An 18,691-nucleotide genomic window follows, 5' to 3' on the forward strand; every position below is an offset into this window, starting at 1 on the left:
AGAATGTTTTTGTCATTTTAGTGTCATTCCCTGTAATTTTGAAAAGTTATATGTTCGGATTTCGTTGAAATTCTGAAAACGGGTACTTTTAAAGTAAAAACTATATTTTCAGTTAAAATAAAATATGATTTACCACTGTAATATCACTCTCTGTATTATCGACAGTACCCTGCCGTTTGTATTAACCCCATGGACCTAATAATATATGGACGGAGCATATACCCTTAATTAGGGCAAGGGGGATGAGATTCGTAAGGGGGAACTACATGCGCTTCGGCTGTATTCTGTTTAAGTCCAAATCACTCGAAACCATACACCTCCCTTCGACACCCAGCATGGACCTAATAGGTTCATGCTACCACCCGAATATAACTGAGAACGCATGAAAATAGCTGAAGTGTATGTAGTTCCTCCTTACCGCGAATTTCACATTCCTTGCGACCTAACGCTCCACGATTAACGCAGACTTAGAATACGTGTTAGGGCCGTACGAATGTATCGTACGGTGCGCAGATTGAAGGTTGCTCCTCCAAATTCTGCGCCTCCAACGTCAACTTAATGGCGGTGAAGTTGATTTGTAAAAAAGGTTTAAACTAGGTTGAAAACGCAAGGCAACACAGTTTATTTGAAGAAGGTCCAGGGGTTTACAGTTGTGCATGAGAGTGATTGACCATCTCTCGTGAGAGTTACCGACAAGACTGACTGTCTCGACAAATTTTGGGTTGCAGGTTGACTTGCTCGGGGTGGAGTCAATTTTGTGCGGCCAATTTTTGGAGCCTGATTGGCTTCCCCCCTAACCTGCCCCCACTTCCGAAGACGTTGCTCTAGGGCCTTGAAAAAAGGGCAAGTCGACGGAAGGCAGTTGGAGACCACCTTGGGTCTCCGGCTAAAGTACAGCAATAAAACTATTTCCCTTTTTTTTTTACTTTACCGGTTCTAACCGGTAAAGCAAACGGTAAAAAAATGTCGTTACAGCGGGTCGTCGTTGTAAATCCGAAATATTTGAACCTTGTCCCGTAGGGTTCGGTTTATTTTATTGGTCTGTCAGGCACCTTTTCTCGGGGTCGTAGTTTAGACCCCGTAGGCCCTCAAGTGACCTGACAGATTATTCGGTGTTGATCCGTCTAGGACGGAACAATACGTACAGCTATTGCGTGCTGGTTAATTCCGAGCCCTGCCTTAGACTATACAGGGTGTGGCACGTAACTGTCGCCACGACTTTTTAAGCACTTCAGAGAGTCTGACAATGAAATGTTTCGAATGAAAGTTAATCGGTATTTAGTCGGCTACATATTAAAATACAAGAAATGTCAAAAACTATTGTTTTTCGACTAAGAGTGAAGGTCATGTTGACTTTTTTAAATAGCACCCTGTACTTTTGACTTCGTAGTGATATTGCTGATGAAAAAATTAATTCAACTATCTACTGTGCTATGACTGCCGGATGACCTTCACTTCAGCAATTTAGGGTTGAACAACAAAAACGTTAATATCGAAAGCAATATCTTATTTCAATCAATTTACAATGAGTATTCGAAGTGAGTGCTTGAGTGCGCTTGTCTCCACTTTACTTTTTTGTAGGGTCATTTAAAGCCAACAGTCTACGTTCTGCGCTGTACCGATTCAAAATAATTATTAAATAAATTATTGCTAATCGTAGTTTGCTTACGCTACTTGAATTGTGCTTACAAGAAAATGGACAACACTTCGAGCACTTATTGTAAATTAATTGAAATTAAATAGCTTAGGTCTTTTTTAAGGTCATTTTATCATCAGCAGTAACCCTACGAAGTCAAAAATATAGGGTACCAGTTAAAAAAAGTCAAAGCAACCTTGACTTTTAGTCGAAAAAAATAGTATTTGAAATTTGTTGTATTTCCATATGTAGCCGACTAAATACTGATTAACTTTCATCGGAAACATGTTTTTGATAGACTTTCAAAAATGTCTGAACAATCATGGCAACACGACATGCATATATTGCGCGTATAGAAAAGCCAAGAGTTCAGTGAGACAGACATAACTCATTGAAGATAGTTCGCCGTGACATGGTGGACAATAAAAATTTGTCTATTCGCGCGCATTCTTACAATTAGTAACAATAAGTGGAAATACAAATTCACGAATAAACAGTTATTTTTTAGTTGCGCGCGTATGCGACAGATTTACAAACACAATTATCCCGGAAGCTATACATCGCATGCAGGAATTGCGTTCTTCATGCTGACGTACTTTTGCGTCAATCGAAATAGCCTAATTTGTTATTCGTACAAAAGTTATAGCATTCATTAATTACGGATTCTCATTAAAGCCGGTGGAAAGCCGATCGATCAAACGGCAGAAACGAATTTTCTGATAATTAGGTTCCATCGTGAGACGAAGGTGCGAACGTCTATTAGCAGAATTGATTCGATGATGCAATGAAATGCACCACGTGCACTCCGGTACCTCCACTCGATGCCCCTCTGTTTGGAATCGGAATTAATTTCGTATCTTCATTTGCTCAAACTGATTCGACTGTAATTTATTTATTGTCGGTAACAGGATCGTGGATCGCGCGTATCGCACGCCGGCTGAAAAGTAATTATTATTTCTCTGGAGCTCCATCGAGCGTATATTAATATGTCGTTCGCGTAACATAATATCGTGCAAACATAATTTAATTACCGTGACCGTGAACGATTTTATTCATTTAATGAGAGTACTTTACTGTCGCGTGTCCTCGTACCCGAAATCTCGCGTGGATTCGGAAAGTTTTGATCATGGTACACGAACATTCGATAGCCAACGATCGAATACGTAATAATTAGACTGCGAATTTTATGCATTCGTGATAAAAATGTGTAGATCAAATGTAAAATATCAAAAGGATTTAAACAATTTACAAATATTATTGTACTACTGTCAATTTATCAAAATTATCAAAAAAAAAAACAAATATACATATATCTACGTAGTTCTTGCTTCTTGTAACTAATGAAGATTACTTTTATTTTGCATAAAAATCCGCAATCTCCTTCATATTTTAGAGTTTCTATACAGCTATTATAAAAAATAGTGTATGCGTTAAAATATAATAGTAGGGGAATGTTGCCAAATGCGTAGGCCAGAATACATAATTATACGATTATTAAAAATTGATTTTCACGCGCTTAAACTCGTAAATTGTTTGTGGAATATTGAACTAATTATTTGGAAATTAATTTCTTGAATGAAAGCAGCAGATCAATATAATACCATTTCGATGACTATTTTATCTGTTATTGTTAAACTAAGTAATTTAAGATATAAATGACCAGAGAAAATATTAAACACAGCAAAGGCATTAGCAAAAGAAACACATTTCTGTTTAATCTGTATTAAATAAAATTTACTTAGACAATTTTTATTTTCCTTAGAGATCCGCAGTCTCGTCATTATTGTAGTACACAACACCTAGTGGAAAGTATTATATATACAGGGTGTTTCCATAAATTTGGCACGCAGCTTTTGAACACTTCTGTTAATCTGACAAGAATTACAAAAATTATCCATATCCAGCCGGTTGCACGATGAAATACTGAATTTAAAAAAGTTGTTATTTGTTCAATAAAATATCGAGGTCACCTGCATTCTTTTAAATAGCATCGTATATTCTTTACCTCATGTTATTGTAGTTCATGCCACGAAGAATTCGACGATCTGACATAGCGTGACGTTCGGATGCATGCAGTAAAATAGAACGAAACGTGTTAATTGATGTTGCAACTAAAAGTGTAGTTAGAAAGCGGAGTACTGTGTTGTAGAATGTGGGTCCAGTTTGAACATAGGTCGTAACATAATTTTGTCACACGTTTAATTTATTCAGTTTACGCATATCATTCGTGCATACAAATGTTTTTCTTTTCTGTATTATTGTAACATCTATTAGCTTCAGTTATTGCGAACTGCGTTAATTAGGCTTTCAAGACTCATCGTAATAGCCGACCTGTCACCTCACTTTTCGTTGAATTTACGTAATGATAATTTTTTCTAATGAACTTATCAATTTAGCGATTGATGTATCCCAAAATTAAATCATCTTTCATCGTTTCTGTTGATTGAACACAAATTTCTCAGTTGGAGGTCAAACGAAGGTCATACTATAACAGGTGGCTGAATTCGTCTTGACACGAACTACGATAATCTAAAACATCGGTATGCAATTCACCATATATTCCGTAAATATAATGGAAATTAATTATTTACTTATTTTCGTAAATTTGCGCTTTATCTACCGACGCGGCAATCACTATAAATGTCCCTTCAAATTCTTAATAAATCATTCAGCAACGTGAACCTTCGTCCAGAACACTCTGTTTAATGGGCGATATAATTTATAAAGAAGTCTTGATTGTATTTCCTATACATTTTCATAAATAATGTGCGATTTGAAGACTCAATGAAATTTGAGACGAAAACGGTACTGTTGATTTTTATTTCTGAATATGTCAGATAGTGAAATTAGTATAAATACGTCTTTAATGAATATTGCGAATTATTTCAAATTCTAAAACCTATATTTATAAAACGCCTTCAAGTTATCTTTGAAAGATCTCATTCTCCCATAGTGGTCAGTGGACTCCGAATCTTTAGGTGAAATAAAAATTGTTTACACTGTCTGCAGGATGCAGGAACATAACAGACATTTGTGTCACTTTTTAATCATTTTAATGAGTTGAACTGAATACGATAGTATCTTTAAATTCTTTAAATGTTTTTACTGTTCCGCAGTCAAAATCCGCAGGCTAGTAATCTGTTCACGTTTTATCTTCAGTGTTTTATTATCTTCAAGTATCTAAAAACCTTTTATTACTTCTGAAGTAGATGCGATATTGTCAGACAAAACAGTACGATTCTATTCTCGTGAACTATTAAAACAAAATATCATTTCATCAGTTGACCTCCATATTTCTTTAAAATACGTACCAAACTAATTTATTTAATTCATTTAAATATCTATCTTTCCTCGAGCACTAAAAATTTCTTAAGTGGTAAAACATTAGCAACTTGCCCCTACTTGTTCCATTGAAATGTTTATACTCTACATATTATGTATTACGTCTTATTAAAAAATTTGTTGAGGTTGATCAACTTACGTTGCAAAATATAAGTAAATATTATCTTTAATGTTGACAATGGTTTCGAAGCAATCCCACACCAATGAAAAGGAACATCATTTATTAAATTAATTTTCATAATATTCAAACATTGCATTAATTACATTATACTCATTCGGTGGTGAATAATCAAGACAAATCGAAAGAAAAACATATTTTGTAGATAATTTATAGAAATTCCTTCAAGTAAGATAATTTAAGAAAAAGAATTCACACACAGTCTTTCAACGAAATTGACCCTTTCGATGCTGATTAAAATGAAAAGTATAACAGAAGAAAAATGTATTTTTTTTTATTATTTTTATGACTTATACGTATTAAATTCGTGTTATATGTACGAATACCATTCAAATCATACTACTTGTACTTACAGTATATCCATATTATGAATCGTATGAAGATCGTGGTAGAATATTTTATCACATATACCACCAATTAAACCACCCTATTAAAAGGATTAATAACATCGTTTTCGAAATTGTAGAAAACAGGGTGAATCTGTACTGGTGAGTTTGGCACCCAACAATAACTTAACGCTAAAAGATATTCTATAGATCTATTCTTTGAAAATTAGTCCATCTAATACAGTACAAAGATGGTCGATTCCTCTTAGATTTAAAATTGGAGCTGGAAAAGGATAGAACAGTTTAAACATCGCTTTATGTTTATTTCTTATATATTTGAGTTTCACAAAGTAGTTGTATATTTATATATTTGTAAATCAATTTATAAACGGTATATGCGGTATATCTAAATAATTTTACAGAATTATACAAATAAGAGAACAACGTTTTAATCACGTTCAAGTGACAATGAAAATTCTACTTCATTTTTTAAGAGAACGTTTTCGTTTCGACTTACTACAATTCTGTCCTTCGTAATAGCAACCTATCTCAATGGTTGAAAATTTTCCATCGGACGAACCATTTAAAAAATTGATTGTAATGATCAATAAATATAGTTTTCAGGAGAGGCTACGACGATTCCAATGGTCTCGAAATATATTATCGAGGACATGATCTTAAACAACTTTTTTCAATACACGTTATCATCTCAAGGCCTTAATTTTTGAGATATTCATGACAAAAGTTTCGTTGCTATACTGTCCCAAAACCTAACCTATACTTATAATTAGACCGCGTATTTTATACATTTATGATTAAAACGAATAAGTTAAACACAAAACAATAAAAATCTTTCAAGGATAATGTTGTATTGCTTTGGACTTGTTCAAATTATTAAGACAAGAAATAAATTGATAAATAGGGTAAGGTGTGTCCCCCTCCCTCCTGATTACTATGCCCTTATAATAATTTGACTTCTATTTGAAAATAACATAATTAAATTAAAGATATCGAATTTTTTGAACAAAATGTAATCTGTAATTTTCATAACCGAATCAAAACCTTAACTTCTTAAGGACCATAGAATGCGGAAATTAATTCTTTAAATTTTGATAATGCTTTGATGTGTTTTTATGCAATATGATGTATTAAATGCAAATATGACGTTTTTAAAACAAAAAATAAACTATTATATTTATGGGACTTGTCCACGATACAGAAAAACAATAATATAATCGTCTTCATTGATATATTTTTTTATTTAAAGTAATTCACCCAGTAAGAAATATGACATCAATTTATTATGAATTTGGCAGCAACCTTTGGTGACAATATCAGTTCCGCATATGGCATGGGTTTGGCAACATTGTTTGTTCTATGCCAAATCGAGGCCAAACGATGTAGCGATACCTGTTGTTAACACTTTCGATACTACGAGCCACTATAGTGGCCCTCCATAAGATGCCATCGAGGTACTACGAGCCACTATAGTGGCTTTCCATAAGATGCCATCGAGATACTACGAGCCACTATAGTGGCCTTCCATAAGATGCCATCGAGGTACTAAGGGCCACTATAGTGGCCTTCCATAAGATGCCACCCAGGTACTACAGGCCACTATCGTTTGTAGCGAATAAAGTCAGTGCTTACTGCAGAAAGCTAATTCACCTTATTTTTCTCTCAACAACGGATAAATAGATATGCCTTATTTTTTTCAATTTTGTTTAACTTCATTTGGATTAACCCTTTTGCTACGGGCGGGTTCTCCGCTGCGGTACCCCCGCAACGATCGGCGTCTTGTAGCGTGCAGCGATGTCGCAGCGCGCCATCCAGCAGAAGTACCGCGGCGGAAAATCCGCCCGTAGCGAAAGGGTTAAGGAGGGTAGGTCGGTCGCAATAAATGTAAGAGAAAAGAGAACTTTTAAATTATACAGTTTTAAGTTTCATTTATTTTAACATCGTTTTTTAATTTGTTTTGTCACACTAGTTTTGTTGAACTAGTTGTTCAAAATGATGTCCTTGACAACATATTTCACAACCATCGAAATCAGAGCTGTCCCCAAAGTGAATATTTATCAAAATAACTTTAATTTACAAAAGTTGGCCGTCTCGTTCAATCCTTGGTTAAATCATGTCAAGAGAAATCTCAATCCGCAGAAAACGTGAAAATCGAGCAGAACAACAAACACGATAGGTCGAATCATTAAGTGACGTATTCTCAAGCTGTTACCGGTAAAGAAGCACCCGGTGCAGTCGCTGAATGATTCATGGTATCGCGGAGAATTTCCTGAGAGTTCCCTACGATGGAATAAAGCAGACAAACCGTTCCACTGTGTTCCAACGTATACGAAAGTGTGCTCGTTACTCGGAAGAAGTCACCGCGGTGCCATTTGCTCAAGAAGTCAGCCAGCTCCACGTGGCAGCTGTAACAGATGCGTCACGTGGGGTACATCAGAACTAAGTCGCGACGCTTTCCTCCACCCTCTCTCGCAATAAAACGCACGAAACTGAGCGAAAAGGGCTGCCGTTCTAACCAAACTATTGCCGTCGACCAATTGCCTTGGCCTATAACTTTCGAAATGGACACGCAGTGTTACAAATCACCGATCTAATTAGATGAAATTCTAGAAATATTCGTAGTAGATAATAATAGTATCGATTCTAAATATTATTTTAATATCAAGTACTTATTTACTGTAAATTCTTAAAATGTGAACAATATTTGGATGTTGATAAAAATTATTCCGTTGTTAACTGAAGAACATATACTGAACTATTTATGAGAACAGAATAATAATTATCTTGATTGAATTAAAACTTTTTTTTACTGCTACATTGTGCTTCTAACATTGTTCGTACTTTTCATTTGTTTTTGTACACTAGATTCCATTCATATTAATACCACGCTACAAATTCACCCTTCTCATGACCAAGTCACATTCATTCACATCACGAACCATGAGGACAGTGCCTAGTGAACTTGATCCTAGGGTTATGTCACTCGCAATCGGGAAATGAGGAGTTCCTGAGATCATTTGAAGTAACTTTTCTCTTGACAAAAATATTCTCCATGGCTTTGTTTACAAGTTATTAACGATAAACAGTGACCAATTAGAGGCGAATCAGCTGACTCGGCCGCCTTGCGGCAGCTGAGCTCGCCTCTCATTGGTCACTCTTTTCCGTTAATATCTCGTAAACAAGACCGCGGATTGCATTTGTGCTAAGGAAAAAGTTACTCCAAATGACCTTGGGGATCTCTCATTTCCTGATTTTGACTAACTTTTGAGACACCCTGCATAATTAAATTGAAGTATTAAGTCAACTTTTTGGTTATTATGGAGTTAGTTATTTTACAATAATATAAAATTTAGCATTTTGAATAAAGATTCAGACAAAGGTCAGGGTTAGATTGGACTCTTAAGAACTACAATTGACCATTTCAGAACTGCTCATTGCGATACTGAAACGTCGAAACGAAAATTAATACCTAACTCTTGCAAGTTGCTTGAAACACATTTACGTACGTGGGTTTCTTCTTACAGTAAGACTTGTATTGGATTGCCTTAATTCTAATTTCATGTTTCCTAATTAGAAAACAGGTAGCAATCCTTATGTCTTTGGTACTACTTCTTTGTCCTTATAGTCCGTGATTCACACCCTCACCCCACTTTTATAGTGATCAACATTTTTTACATACTTCACGTCCTACAATGTTCATTGTTAAAATTGTATTTTTCTTTTACTAGTATTTATTTGTGCTATATGCTCGTAATTAAACGTACTGTACAGGAAATTCTCTCTAATTGACCTTCAGCTTGTAAACAGCCTCGCGGCTCGTTTTTATAGGTGTCGACAATCGGCGACTATAAAAATGAGCTGCAAGGCTCGAATAATCGTATCTCCTCTTCACAAATAGTACATTTTTGTTTACAAGCTGAGGGGTAATTAAAAAGAATTTATTGTATATAGGAATATACAATAAATAATATAATAATTGTGTAACAGTTAACTAATTGAATACTTTTAAAAAAAACGGTATTGCTGAACGGAAATATTGAAAAAGAATTGCATTTCTCTACCATTATGTGTCAATATTACTTAAACGAGTACATTGTTGTGGCTTGTCAAAAACTTATTGTACGATTAGGTATCACTACCACCTGCTTCAAAATCTACAGTACTTTGATAATGCAAAAATTGCAGTGCTTTCTTGTGATGCAAGCATTACAGTAATTACTAGACTGCGGATCTTTATGCAAAATAAATATTGTCTAAGTTATTTGTAAGAAATGTGAGTCAGAAAATAGTGTATTTCCTCTTTTAATCATTTTAATATATATTGTTAATATATATTATATATAATAATATATATTGTTAATATATATTATATATAATAATATATATTGTTAATATATATTATATATAATAATATATATTGTTAATATATATTATATATAATAATATATATTGTTAATATATATTATATATAATTTAGAAATATTCTGCATAAATGCATAAAATCAGCAGTCTAGTAATCACTAAGCCTCAGCTAGACTACATACATACATACGATACAACATTCAAACAGCCTATCATAATAATTAAAATATCTTTACTTAGAACAGCTAATGAGCTGTTCTTTTTTAGCTATAATGATAGTTAAAACATGAGATATTGGATAATGAGATAATGGATCACTGGAAACAATACTACCAACATCCTTTTGTAGCTCGACGTATAGTTTGATTACATTGATACAATTCGTAGATTTTTTTTGTCTATAAAACATTATCCGAGTCGCCAAATTAATATAAAATAATTAAATATTATTTACTTCATTTGAAAATATGCACCCTGTAATAATAATATGTATATTCACGATCAATCAGGAAGATACATTACCCATAAGTATCAAAACACAATATTCATATATAAAATGAAACATGAAATGAATTTTCAGATATTCCATTTGTTGTTCCAGACCTTCCTCGGTAACTTGCAATAAATATTAGAAGCTTTTACGATGGTCACAAAAATCACTTTTGCACAACTGATGATAAGTACCGTAGATCAGCGGTTCGTAACACTGTGCGTTGGCGGTTAGATTTAGTTCCGTAGCTCGAGACAGAATGATACCTTTCTGTTCCATGTGTCGATATTCACGTACGCTTTGCACGCGCTTTATCTGTTCCAATGAGAGCACAATACAAAAACAAAAAACTAAACGCACCCTCAAGAGAGCGAGAGACTTTCGCAGGTACGAATAACGATCGTTGTTGCATCCCCCTCTCTTCCACCCCGACCCGCTCTTCTAGCATCGGGACACGCAGGAAACGCTGACAGTCCTCGACAGGTTGGACCTTGATACCGAGAAGCCAACCGATGAGGAGCTGGCGAGGAAGTTCGGCTTCGAGGAAGCGTACAACGCGGGCACGCTCACCTGGTGGCAGAAGCTCAAGCCCCAAATGTGGTCGCTGTTCGACGAACCCTATTCCTCATTGGCAGCCAAGGTTTGTAACAATACCATTCAATTATTTAGAGTAACTTAAGTTCTGTGACGATTGTGTTTGGTATATATGCTGTTTAACGGAGCTACTTTTGTTTTGGACTATAAACTTTTCTCTGTATATGTAATAGGTGTTCTCTTTTAGTTCTTGAGATGTTCGCCAAAACTGTTGAACAGACAGAGATTCGATCAAATTAGGAATTGGTTAAGCTTTACTTTAGGCTCTTTCATGTATATTCCCGTAGATTTTGTCGAGTAAACTCGAAAAATTTAAGTCCCAAGATGCGCAAATCGTAATCATTAAAGTAAACATTAGTCCAATAAAATATGGAGAATTCGAATTATAATACCAACATGACTTATGCTGTCATCTAGCGGCTGTTGTAAGGAATTTCTTTGATATTTGTGCTGTCATCTAGCGGCGCGACTCATGAAACTACGTCCCTAGACGGAGTACGTACCAATGAGACGTCACGCAACATGTCAAAGACGCTTGAAATTCGTCAACTTTGAACGCGCATAACTTTTGAACCAATGCTTTGCGCACCTTGGGACTTGAATTTTTGGAGTTTTTTCGACAAAATCTACGAGAATATGCGTGAGAGAGACAAAAATCTCTGGACCCGCAAAGTAAAGTTTAACCGTGTACAATAAAAAGAATTCATTACATTATTGCAGTGTTATTCAGTTAGCTATAAATTAGGCCCGTGATAAGTTTAAAACAAAAATTGTTAGTATTTTGTCTGTAAAATCTACCATGTTAGAAGAAGAGGCGGAGCAACTTCATCCCTACTCCTGCGATCTTAAAAGTTTACTTCTGTTATAGTCCGTCAGGTGTTCTGGTGAAACTTTCGCATTATCGACGGGTGTTTTTATGGTGTATATACGGTACTCAGTACCGTAGTAGTATCACACTTATACAAATATAATTTACAAAATAATGCATCGGTGAGCACCGATAGAAATATTAGTATCTCTCGCAGGAACTCATGGAAGTAAACTTGTTTCGTAAAAGCTTTGTGGTGGGGTAACCGTAGTCGGTCCATCTCTCCTTCTTACACCGTGATAAAACGCAAGGAAATTCCAAGTATTTGTGTTTTACTTGGAGCCATTGTGTCTATAATCCAAATCTTTAACCATTAATCATTTTCATTTCGAATTCCATGTTAACCTACACGCCGCCATGGATGCGTAAGTGTATGCAAGATTTATTGTATTATAGTAGTAGCAACAGTTAATTGTTACCTAATATCTCTAAAAACTAATATAGGATGCCTATTGTATCTACGAGCGAGGTTATTCAAAATGGTATTTGACGAAATATTATAAAATTATTAAAATTGGTAGTGGTTCATTGAATCCTAGAACTCGCGGTAAAGAGGGAGAGGGGGAGGGGGTCATCGAGCCCACAAGTTTCTTAATGATAAATTAAATCGATTTTCTATGTTTTATACATTAAAACAAAGAAGCTTTCGAAATATTTCTGAAGGTATATATAAGAACAAATAATTTCTTACAGGAAGGTAATCTGATTAATTTATCATTGTTGCACTTTAATATTGGGCTTAATCAGCCTTCGTCTCTTGGCAATACTAGAGTTAAACTGCATATTTACCATGACACTTTCACAATTACTTACCATATTAATATTAATCTATATATTATACCAAATTCCATTTAAGCAGAGTAATTATTTTCATTGCTCTATCATTTTGTATTTCATTCAAAGAGTTGCTTACTACTTTACGAATAAATGCAAAGGGTTATTTCGGGGGATGAGCTTTTATGTTATCCCTTTGCAGTAGAAGAGTTTTCCCTAATCACCTATAAGCAATTCGAACACATTTGTTTACTAAGCAGCACATTGAATAACATATAAAATGATAAAACATTGGAAACAATGACTTTATTTAAATGTGTTATAATAATTACCAACACTTGTATCATGTCCCTTCAAAAGAGTCAGACAAGTTGCTGGCTAGATTTGCAATGTCCCTTCAGGGGTGACAGTCAAGTACAAATGGATAGGTTAGGGCAATTCAGTGTTTTATACTGAATGAGCAAGACTGCAAAAATCGTGGCTGGTATATGAATAATTTTCCCACGGATGTGCTTAGTCGCTTAAAACAAACTGAAGTTTGAATATCTCCCTGTTGAAAAACGAAACGATATTCAGTTATAACTTAAAATAGGTAAAACTGTTTTTTTTATTCTTATTTCACCTTGTGAAATGAATAGCACTTGAAAAATTGAAGATACAAAATTTACTTGAAAATGATACAAATTGAAATGTCTCCGAGGACATTGAATAACTGTTTTCGTAAATCGATCTACCATAGAATTGAATATTCCAAGCTTCTCTTTTCCGGAGAACTGTCACCACTTGGTGTACAATGTTTCGTAGTCGGCTAATGGATCAAAAACGAGGAACAATTTCGGCTGTATAAAGCCCTCGTATACCTTGTATCCAGGGTGCTCACACAAAATTCCACTGTAGCTATAATATGGGAAATTACGCGGTGAAGGTGAAAGTATCGGGTGTTCTTTATTATACATATAGTGACGCTAGGTTAGCTTGGGAACGCTTAGGTGACAACGCACGATGGGGCACTTACCCCGGAAACATGGAATTTATAAATATGGATTTTATAAAAGTGATCCCATAATGACAAATTTGTTCACTCATAGTTAATTGAACATGTAGGTTACGATTTACTATGATTTTTTGTACTATTTGTTCAATTTGGACGTGACTACACAGCTTCGAAGTGACCTACCACCAAATCATCCGAAACTGTTCTTATTATTTGTAATTGTTTTATTTAGTTTAATTGAGTTTAATTAGTATGTACTTAAATTATGTCAGAGCACACATTTCTATTACCCACAGTTTTTGAGTTACATGTAATTAAATATGTCCAACTTTTATTTCAGTTTGTAATTACGAATGCCGCGAGGTGCAGTGTTCGTTTTGGTCACATTTTAAAGGATAAGGTCTTACCTCTCTTTTTAAAAAAGTTGGCTGCTACTAGAAGCTGTTGAAGTAGTTAGAGGGATTGTTGTAATTATTGACGCCCCCGTAGCCGTGCAAAAGCTTCATTCGAAATTACCAATTTTGTATAACTTTTAAATAATTTGCTATTCATTAGTTGCTAATTCATTGCTGTTCATGAGTTGTTAATTGGTCTAACATTTGGATGTTTAATATATGTATGTATTTTATAATTATATTTTCGTTTATAAATGTTGTGAAAAAATAGATTCTGGAACGCATACAATGTTCATAAGTACACACATATAATGTCTTATCGTAAGAAATGGACATTGATATATATGATTCCAGTCAGAATATGTTTTTTACCATGTTTTTGGGTGGCGTCACTGAGCGACGCTTGGCTTGGTTTCATTCGTGCATTCGTTATTTCCACCACGACCACATAATTTCCCCCACTATACCTAAGGCGGAATTTTGTGCGAGCACCATGCTTGAGTACTCTAAAGTAGGATGTACACCAGGGGTGCCAAACTCAAAAGCTAACTTGGGATAAATAAACAATGCTTAACTTTAGGTGGGCCGAAAAAAAATCAATGTTCATAGAAACAAATATTTTTATTTTGACTAGTACATTGTAATAAACATATATAAAGTTAAATTATTGTTTACGTCCTGATACTTGACATCAAAAATGTTCATCTCGGGCCTTTCCTTCAAAATACAAGAAAGACACTGAAAAAATCGTACACCAAAGTTTAAGGTATCACTCCATTTTAGGATCAGTCACAAAAAAATATGCCATTGTTTTTAGAGACTTTTCGATCTGTAACATTTTAAAGGAAGAGCATGTCTCGATAATTATGCAAAAACATGTTATAAGGTAGTGAACAATGACTAACAAAGGTAAAAACTTCAAGTTTTAAAATAAGATTAACTTTAGTGTCGTACGACTCTCTTTTACAAAATTATTGTTGCGTGGATCAAATAAAACACATGCACCCTGATTATAATAATAATATAATAATGTTCATGTTTATTAATGCATTACAATACAGTATCTTTAGAAACGCACGTTACAGTATCTTCAAAGATCATCCTAGATCAATTCTCTCTAGGAGCAGCAAACTCTCACGCCATCTTGCGAAATCCAATTTTAAATCAGTACAATGTTTGTTGATTTCAATTCTCGGTAAAAGGTCTTTTATTTCGTTCTATCGCTTGCTTAACAAAATATTTTCTATTTATGTGTTTCGTGGGGTTTGTTACTTTCTCTTTTGACATCCAATCCATTGCTATTTTACTATCAGTTCGTGAAAGAATTTGACCTTTTCCTGAAACATTAACACATCGTAAGCGGGTACATTCTCGCCAAATTCTTACCATATAACGGTAGTTAGGTATTTGGCAAGAAAATTCAATAACTTTTTAATAATAAAAAATTTGTGAAAACAGAATCGGCAAGAAGAAGTACAACATCTAGCAATGAATGATGCGTAATAATTACTCCCCCTAGTCCGTAGAAAACGAGTTTTGTCGGCTCCCGCGCTTTGATAATAATAAGCACGAAACGTGTTTAGGCGTTTCCCGCTTAAAATGTGTTAATACCTAGATTATCGTTGAAGCCACATATCCATTCCAGCGTTTGAACTCCATCATACATAATCATTGACTCCGTTTCACAAGTTGAGAGCCGGGTTGCCAGGTCTACCCTTAAACGTCACGTATACTCATCCGTGACATCACGATGAGCGGTTCAGCAGATTAGGGATAGAGGATAGTGTAGTCGATCGACGTGACGTGACCAGTCACAAACGTGAGAGGATCTCTGACAACCCTGCTGCCCTCTATCCCTACTCTGATCAACTGTTCATCCGTGACGTCACGAATGAGCGTGACATTTGGGAGACTTTCTTACAACCCTTGGTAAACCATACTTTGTTTCCACATAATGCTGTTGCTATTCAATCTTACGACATACTCACTATACGACCTCGCACCGGCCGTACTATTCCAGCTTGAATCGGAACCTAAACATAAAACCTCATTAAAATGTTTATATTTCAAATTGTATTGGGTTGGCAACTAAGTAATTGCCGATTTCAGTTATAGATGTTTCTCACTTCCATTTTTATGATATCCGTAAATGTTATATTATAAAATAAAATAAAATAATTATTATTATGTTATTTAAAATTTAAAATTGAATTTTAATTTAATTTTAATTTAAAATTTAAAATAAAATTATTATTATTATGTTATTTTTTATTATCCGTGAATATTAGCAACTGGACAAATCGAATGCAGTTGTCAAAGAAAAGCGACAAGAATTGGTCAATCGTAAAGGTGTCATTTTCCACCAGGACAATGCTAGGCCGCACACGTCTTTGTCCACTCGGCAAGAATTGATGGATATTGGTTGGGAATTGATGTTACACCCACCATATAGCCCTGATCTCACGACATCAGATTTCAACTTATTTCGATCCCTGGATAACTCCCTTCGTGGTACAACTTTTAATGATAATGACGCTGTAAAATCTCACTTAACTCAGTTTTTGGCCAAAAAGGATCAGACTTTCTACGAGCGTGGAATTTTCAAGTTGTCAGAGAGATGGCAAAAGGTGATCGAACAAAATGGAAAATACATTACAGATTAAACTTCATTCCAAGTAAAAAAAAATTTTTTATTTCATTGAAGAAATCGGCAATTACTTAGTTGCCAACCCAATAATTTTTGGTACCATTTAGATATATGTAAATTCTTTTAACTGCATGCAAATGTACAGGATTATCCAAAAGTACCTTTAGGATCTTGAATGAGAATATCTGACAAACGCCATGTTTATTTCTTGTCACTTTCCTTTTTTTTCTAACCTACAATGATAGACAATTTTAACGATGGAATCGTATACGATTAAAGAGCGCGATAAAGTTATTGAAATTTATTTTAAAAATCAGTGTTCAACAAAAAATACCCATCGTTGATTACGTGATTTTTTGGCATACATAATCGTCCATCTGAGCAAACATTTCGAAGTTTGGTTAAAAAATTTGATAAAACTGGATCTGTTCATGATAAACCAAAGTCTGGAAGACCAAAAACAGCTCGCTCGAATGAAAACATTCCTGCCGTTCGTGGAAATGTTGCTAATGAAACATCAACATCAATTACACGTCGTTCTCAAGAATAGAACATTTCTTATGGCAGTTCGTGGCGAATGTTGCACAAAGATTTGCATTTGCGTGCTTACAAAATTTAGTTGACACAAGAATTGAAAGAAAGTGGCAATTTGTAACGTAGAAATTTCGCTGATTGATTGTTAGAACATCGTAGAGTTGGATGCATTGTTTTCACACAACGTCATCTTCAGCGATGAAGATGGGGAAATAAAAATCCAAAAACCATTCAAGAAAAATTACTTGATCCAAAAAAAGTTACTGTTTAGTGAGGATTTTGGGGAAGAAACGTATCTATCCTTCATCGATCCATTCTTCTTCGAAAACGAGAATGAAAATGCAGTTGCAGTGAATGGTGCACGTTATAATGAATTGGTTATTGATTATTTATGGCTGAAATTAAATGGAATCGACATAAGCAGTTTAGTCGACATAAGCAGCATAAATTTATGCCAACAAACCAGGAACAATCCATGACCTAAAAAACAACATTAAAAGTGAAATTGATGAATTAAACGAGCAAATATGCCAAAATGTCATCGAAATTTTTGATATTCGAATTGATGTCTGCAAACGTGTTCGTGGTGGTTATTGGATAGTTATCATCTTTCACACATAATTGTTATAGGTGGTTTTTTCCAGAGTCATTTTATTTCATTTTATGATTTCTATCTCATCCCATATCTCTCCAATATTCTTTCGTATATTCTTCTTGTATTAATTGCACATTAGCTCTCCTCTCACATATATGAATCTTCAAAAAGTTCTCCTTTCTTACTTCTATTAAATTGAACTGAGTTCGTAAGCTTTTCATTGCCTCTTCAACCGCATTTTCGTTTGATCCAATAACGATTAAGTCATCGAAACACATTCCCAGTGTCCCCTTACCGTGTGTATTTTTTCTTTTAAACACGCAGGCTGCCTCTACGAATTTCTTCCACCCTAGAGAAATTAAAGTGTCGCTTATTTTCTTGTACCAGCAGTGTCCGAATTGTGGTAATCAGTAAATACTCCATCTTAAGCAACATACTTTTCCGGTATCGACTTCATAACCGGTTGCTTGCTCCATTAAGATTTCTTTCTCTAGAGTTCCGTATAAGTACGCCGGCTCAACATCACATTGTTTTGTTGTCGTCTTATTAACTTGTGCACTTTCTAACTTCAGTACTGGTGTATCAAAATTCTTATAATGTATCTCAGACCTCTGCCTGCGTCCCATTGCTGCCGTTCTAGCTTTGAACTTTGTATTTTTATCATCTTGTGCCTTATTGATTCTGAACACCCATTTAGGTTTGATGACTCGCAGTAAAAACTTCCATACCTCGTGCTTTTTTTATATTATCCTGGTCGTTTCGCGTAGCTTCTATCCATTCCTCGGAGTCGTATGACTGCACTGCTTCCTGGTAGCTCCTTGGGATCACAGCATTATGCCGTGCTAAATTGACTTGCTGATTTTTCTCTTTCATTCTCTCATATCGTCTAACTCCTTGCGATCTAAGTCTTTCTTCTCGGTGCTTCTTCTCTTGCATCA

The 18,691-nt window shown here is 34.9% G+C and overlaps 1 protein-coding gene across 1 annotated transcript in view; it reads left to right on the forward strand.

The window, feature by feature from the left end:
• The window catches only part of LOC143259277 (potassium voltage-gated channel protein Shaw-like), a 421,748-nt gene that overhangs the window by 342,394 nt on the left and 60,663 nt on the right, over window positions 1–18,691 (forward strand). The window contains exon 3 of the mRNA XM_076520713.1: window positions 10,798–10,992. Within this exon, the coding sequence (XP_076376828.1) occupies window positions 10,798–10,992 (195 nt within the window). The remainder of the gene's footprint in view (window positions 1–10,797; window positions 10,993–18,691) is intronic.

Source organism: Megalopta genalis, chromosome 4 (genome assembly GCF_051020955.1).
Source record: "Megalopta genalis isolate 19385.01 chromosome 4, iyMegGena1_principal, whole genome shotgun sequence".
NCBI lineage: Eukaryota > Metazoa > Arthropoda > Insecta > Hymenoptera > Halictidae > Megalopta > Megalopta genalis.